Raw genomic sequence first — 6,636 nt, 5'->3', positions numbered from 1 at the left:
TACACTTAATTATGTAAATATTACATTTATCTTGATGTCAATTATTATTACACATAATTCATTCTTATTCTAAATTTTACATATTTTTTATTAATAGACGTAAAAACACATGCAACACACGTACACTAAAACTAGTCTATATATATATATATATATATATATATATATATATATATATATATATATATATATATATATATATATATATATATATATATATAAAGCTGGGAGTAGGAAAGCTGATGTGGCATCTTCCATAGATGAGGATTGTTATTTATCTTTTTTTTTATTTTTTTGAATTTTTTTTGTTCAAAAATCTTTTTCCCTTTCAATGGACTTTATACTATTAAATATATTATATTTATTACACTTAATTGTAACGTTTCTTCCATTTTTTAGAAAATTTAATTCATCATAATTATCAACAAAATTGTTATATGCATAATAATGATTGAATAAATTCATTTTCAACTGACTTATTTGGCAATACAGTGAAGAGAGGAAGACACCTGAATTAGAAGATTACATGTACTTCACATTTACGAAAACGTTACATATTCTACTATTCTCAATTCCATATATTTTCCTACTTTTGTGTTCCTCTTTCAATTTTGTCCATTCCTTAAATTCTGTTCTTTCATTTACAATTCTCAATCAAAAAGTGATCTTATTTGCGTCTATTATGCGAGAAGCAGATGGCTTTTGTGTTGAATACATGGAGAAGTGTATCAATCCTTTATCTTTATGGAGCACATAACTTCCACCAAGTGAAATTTTGTATTTCTTGGGTTTTATAACCTTTCTTTGATTAGATATACAAAAAAATAATTTTTTGATTCTTTATAGAAGAGGATAAATCTCTTTTTTCGATGCAAATTGGCATGACATAAGAGAAGCCTCCCTTTATCAAAAATTATATTTTTATTAATATAAAGGCTTAACTTTATCCTTATAGTTTCTTTTTCAAGACAAACATGGCGCATAAAATCAAAGCACATAAAAGATCATGAAAGAAGGATTCATCACTAAAAAGGTAACTTGCCTTGTTGATTTCCTCAGGAAGCTTCCATCAATATGTTATGCAAATATGTAATTAATAATAATTTTTCCTTTTCGAAAGCAATCAGGAACCTACTGATTTTTCATTTAAATTACTTGGAGGACTCTAGAGAGAGACCAACATGTTAATAATGGTGTTAAGAGTGGGTAGAGGAAAAATCAAATCCAGATGACGATGAATTTCGTGATGCAAAGATCAACAAATTAAATACAAGAAGCAGATAGTTTGGGTTAAGAGCTAACATGGTATGGTCCTTTTTGGTCATTGTCTATACTAAATGTGTGTTAATGTTGTATAAATTTGGTTTGAAGTGATAATATCAATACCTTTATGGTTTGAAATATTATTATTAGTACTTGGTTATATTTGTTCTACAAACTTTATACATTGCTTTTACCAGGAAGTTTTGGTGTACTATTTAACCATCATTTTTCATTAGCAGTGACTTATACAATACAAAAATTATGTTAGCAAAAATGCCTGTCAACGAGATTAACTAAATGGATTATGAGGAACGATCCAGGGTGGTTTTTCCGCGGATGCTCCTAGATTTAGTCGACGTTTGTAATTTATATAAATTTATTTTTTATTTCCTATTATATTTCATGGCATGTATCGCCGGTACCATTACAGTTGCCGCCCATGACTCCGAGTGAAGGCAAATTGAGGAAATTCTCACCGACATTGACACCATGATCGCCGGTACCATTATAGTGACTTTCTAGCCAGAATATTATATTATTGATCCAGATTGGCGACTTTGGTGCTCTAGCAGTTTGACTTCAGGCGAGGAGTGAGCTAGTTGTTTCAATAATATACTCCTTAAAACTGCTGAATTCTCATATGAGAAATGGTGCATATCTATTTCTTGTGACAGATAAATTGGATACGCCGTTAATAGTTTCTATAAAAAAAATAAACATATACTCTCTGTGTTAAACAATGATGTTAATATTTTAATTGTATATATAATATGTAACAAATAAAAATAAGGATTGAAATTCGATAGTTCAAAACTACATGAGAAGATGTTTGGACAAATAAATGCTCGAACTCCAGGAGCCGTTACCGGAGTTATTTCCTATTTAGCTAGGGGTATTTTTTTTCTCAAATATCTTTTCATATTAAAATAATGGTTCAATGCTAATAACTTTTAAAATATTGGCTAATATTTAATAGCAGTCGTTAAAAGTGGCCAACCCACCTAATTTTTTTGATTTTTTTTTCACTTTTAGCACGTGCTACAAACTATTTACATTCAGTAGCATATATATATATATATATATATATATATATATATATATATATATATATATATATATATATATATATATAAATTTGGCTATTATTTTGAGAGTCACTATACAATATCATTTTCCCAATATTTTTCGGAAAATTACTAGCTATATCACTCTACACACTTTCCTAACAAAAAAATAGCCCAAAACAAAATATATACTAAAAAAGGCCCAAATGTCATTTTTGGCCCAAATAGTTTCAATTAATGTCACTTTTGCAGCCGTTACTTTTCATATACAACATCGAGTTTTCTCTCTCTCTTTCTCTATATCTCTCTCTGCGATTTTTTCCTAAATTCAACCAAAATTGCTGAAATTGACGATAAAACAATATACATTTTTGGTTATTTTCGTCTGATTCCAGGTAATTTGGAGTATAAAACCTCTTATTTTATATATTTTTCTGATTGCATGTGTTTTGTAGAATCGATGTTGCTTTTCTTTAGGCTTTTGCGACTGATTTTGTAAGTTTTGGTCGAGTTTTTGTATTAATTTCTTCACACATTTCTGTAACCGTTTGTTCGTATATTTTTTTTTAAAATTTTTTGCAGTTGAACCTAGTTTCAATTGTGAAACAGAGCAATATGAGAAGACAAACTCGTTCGATGAGTTCATCACCTTATTCAAAGTCGGTTTCAATTAAGAAATCGAGCAACATGAGAAGAGAAACTAGGTTGATGAGTTTATTTCCTCATTCAACCCTGGTTTTAGTTGAGAAATCGATTGATGAACAAATATGCGAAGACAAAATCGTTCCGACAGTGTTAAAGTGTTAGAATCTCGAAAGGATATTGTTGGACAATCTGAGAAAAAGAAGAGCAAGAGGGTTATAATGGATGTTGATCAAGGTAAGAGAAAACGTGTCGTGGAGGACGAAGTGAATTTGGGTGTCAACCCAAAAACAAATAAGGTTCAGAAGGCAGAAAAAGTTAAAATTCCTGACAAAGTTTGTAAGGTATATACAATTTCAGTTATAATTTTTTCTATTGTTGACTCTTCTTTTAAAATTTGAATTTAGTTTGTATTTGTTTGTTTTTAATTCGTGCAATGTATTTGTAGCCTTGGAAGCTCTATATTCCAGTTGGTGAGCCGTTTCCTGTTACTCATTGGTCATCATACACTAATGTGGACATTGTATCGGTTTTACAATCAAAGTTGACTGATGTCCAGCTTCGGATGTTTAGGAAAAGCTGTTTTGGCTATTTCCTTAATTTACCTCGAGTTTCTATCCAGACACAACTTATTCGTTCTTTAATGTTTAGGGAGTTAGTTCAAGATAAGTGTGATCAATTTTATGTGAAATTGAATGACGAATGAGTTTTACGTTTTGGTCTTCGAGAATTTGGTATTGTAAGTGGTTTAAACTGTTGTGGTAATGAACATGTTGAGGGTAAATTCAGTGGACCCAATAGGTTGGTGGATACTTATTTTTCTGGTTTTGAAGTGGTATCAAAGAAGTCACTTATTTATTGTTTTGAGAAGAAGAAATGGCAGTCTGATGAAGACGCAGTTAAGATTGCAATCATTTATTTCATAAACACATTTCTAGTGTCCACTCAGGCTCAGAAGACATTTATAAGTAAACGTGATTTTCATCTTGTCGAGAGTGGTGAGTATGTGTCATTTCCATGGGGTAAGATTGCGTTTCGAGCTTTAATGAAGTCGGTGAGGGACAGGTTGAGGGGAAAGTCTGAGTTTTATAGGATTGATGGATTTCTTCTTGCACTACAAGTGTGGTTCTATGAATGTTTCACTGTAGTTGAACAAAAGTTTGATGTTCGCGTTGGAGATCATACACCACGCATATTGAATTGGGAAATGACAGACAGGCCAACGCATGAGGACTTCTCTATTGGTTTCTTCAACAGTATATGGGAATAAGGTACCATCTTTTATATCTTAATGGGATATACATTTATAATACACTGTAATTCATTGTGATACATCAAACATACAGGTTTGATGCATCTAGGACTGAATCACTTTTGGTTACCTTTGTAGTTTAAAAATATTTCTCCGACAATTGAAGAGCTAAGAAGATTTACTTTGCATGTTGAAGTTTTCGATGAGTATCAGAAGTATTTGACATCACGTAACAGGGAAAAACTTCCTATTGATGATAGCGATGATTTTGTCACGCCATCCCCGAAATATATTAAGGAGCCTGTCCCACCAAAAAAGGCACCAAAAAACGCGCCAGGTGTCTAACCTGTTGATTATGACCGTGAGTTGCAAAAGTTGAAAGCTGATGTGAACCAAGTATGTATTGGTCTTTTTTATATATTTTTTTGAGAGTATTATTCAAATTGTATATTCAAAGTCTATTATCTTTCTTATTTGTTTCATATTTTAGCTCCATAAGCAGTTAAATTCCTTCATGAAATATGTTTCTGATAAATTCAAGGAGCTCTTTGAGTTGATAAATTCTAAGGTATGTGTTTCTTTTTCGTTGTGCATTTCTTTTTATTTTTTAGTTAACTTACTATATCCTTTTTTTAAAAATAGCTTGGTGCAAGCGAAGTCAAATATGGTGCACATCCAGAGGAAGACACCATTCAAGACAATAATGATTTTGTGAGCAATATGGAGTTTGGTAGCAATGAAGATGTTGAAATGGATGGTTGTCAGGTGTGTTTAGTTGTGCATTCTGCACTTTTTCCTTTTCTTTTCTTTGCTGTTTTTGATAATTCGATTCTTTTTTAAAAAAAATAGGTCGGTGGAAGTGAAGGCAAAGATGTTCCACATTCTCAAAGAGATACTAGTGTAGCAGATCAGTTAGGTGTCAATAATATGGAAGGACCTTCTAGTGTGAAAGTTGACATGTTTGTTGCTAAAGTAACTTTCACACCAGATGTAGCACATGTTGGCGTTAATGGTGAGATTGCAGATGCGGTGGCAAGGGAGACGGAGTAAGAATCTGAGAAACAAAAGGTTCCTGAATCCTGGACTGGTGCTGTTTGTGCGACTGCAAGTGTTGATGCGGCGGCAGGGGAGACAGAGGAAGAATCTGAGAAACAAAAGGTTCCTGAATCTCGGACTGGTGTTGTTTGTGCGACTGCAAGTGTTGATGAGGCGGCAGGGGAGATGGTTCTGTACAATCCTGAATTACTTCCTGAAGTATCGCCACAAATGGAAAAAAGAAAGAGATGTCCTGCAAAAGCCCTGCAGTCTCCGTTCATTACTATGTTTGATTCAGGTTCCAGTACTGGTGTTGTTGTAGCGAAAGGAAAAAAGCAAATTTATGCTATTAAGCATCCTTTTCAAAGCAAAATCGGAACTAGCGTTAATAGCTCTTTGTTGAATGTATTTGTTGTGTGGATCAAAGAAGGGAAGTCCATAAAGAATTATGTTTCCAACTTCCGAGTTTTTTTTCAGTTTTATATTTTAATATATTGTCACTTATAGCATTATTTTATATTAAATCACTGTACTCTTTTGTGTATATATGTTACCAGGAATGAAATTTACCCGAATCATGTTAGTGAACTCAATCCTGCTTATGATCTTGGTGTATTTCATGTTGAAGACAAAAAATGGTTTTACACTTTGGCATATAATGGTCAGCCCTTGGATGACTCGGTATGTAAGAATTTACTTTTGCAGTATTTTTTTAAAATTTTAGCCAGTGTACACATGAACACTCAGTCCTCTTAAGTTAGAACAGATTATTAATTGCTATTTCCTGGCACAAGAGATAGCAGTGAGTATTCATTTTCCTTTGTTTTCTGTGATTTTGGTTTGAAAAACCATAGCTGCTTAAAGCTTACGAGCCTTTAGTGATTAGTTATTTGTTATGTTTTGTTTCAGCACATTGATGTTTTGTTCTATTATCTGAGGAAGAAGGGGAAGTATGACAAAGACCTACCTGTAACATTCACCACCACAGATTGGTACTTCGACGAGAAAATTAATGATTTGTGGCAGGTGTTTATTGATACAGATGGAGACAATGATGTGTGCACTCCGAAACATGTTATTGCAGAGTATATTCAGGGGTTTGTCTTGGATGTCAATGTTCCATGGCACACTGTCGAGCATGTCTTAATGCCAATTAATGTTGCAGAACAATGACATTGGATAATGGCTGAAATGTCTTTCAAGGATAGGTGCATTTATGTGTATGACTCTATGCGCGGTGGAGCTGCTCATCAAGCCAAAGTTCATAAGACCATGGCCAAGTATTCTGTGTTGCTGCCTCATTTTTTGTGCACACGCATTTCTATTTAAACAAAAAAGATATCAATTGGTGCACTGGTGTCTACAAATCAAAAGACTTGA

At 32.8% G+C, this 6,636-nt stretch overlaps 1 protein-coding gene across 1 annotated transcript; it reads left to right on the top strand.

Annotated features, from left to right (window-relative positions):
• Positions 1-3,094: 3,094 nt before the first annotated feature.
• On the top strand, positions 3,095-6,429 carry LOC138873586 (uncharacterized). The gene is made up of 11 exons (XM_070152058.1): positions 3,095-3,313; positions 3,418-3,623; positions 3,759-4,089; positions 4,184-4,240; positions 4,360-4,539; positions 4,712-4,789; positions 4,864-4,986; positions 5,071-5,267; positions 5,331-5,690; positions 5,814-5,937; positions 6,166-6,429. The coding sequence occupies exons 1-11, from the start codon at positions 3,095-3,097 to the stop codon at positions 6,427-6,429; spliced, it is 2,139 nt and encodes a 712-aa protein (XP_070008159.1).
• Positions 6,430-6,636: the final 207 nt, after the last annotated feature.

The sequence above is a fragment of the Nicotiana sylvestris genome, chromosome 7 (assembly GCF_000393655.2).
Source record: "Nicotiana sylvestris chromosome 7, ASM39365v2, whole genome shotgun sequence".
Lineage (NCBI taxonomy): Eukaryota > Viridiplantae > Streptophyta > Magnoliopsida > Solanales > Solanaceae > Nicotiana > Nicotiana sylvestris.
Note: the sequence above shows the minus strand (reverse complement) of the source record. Positions and strands in the feature narration are given on the sequence as shown.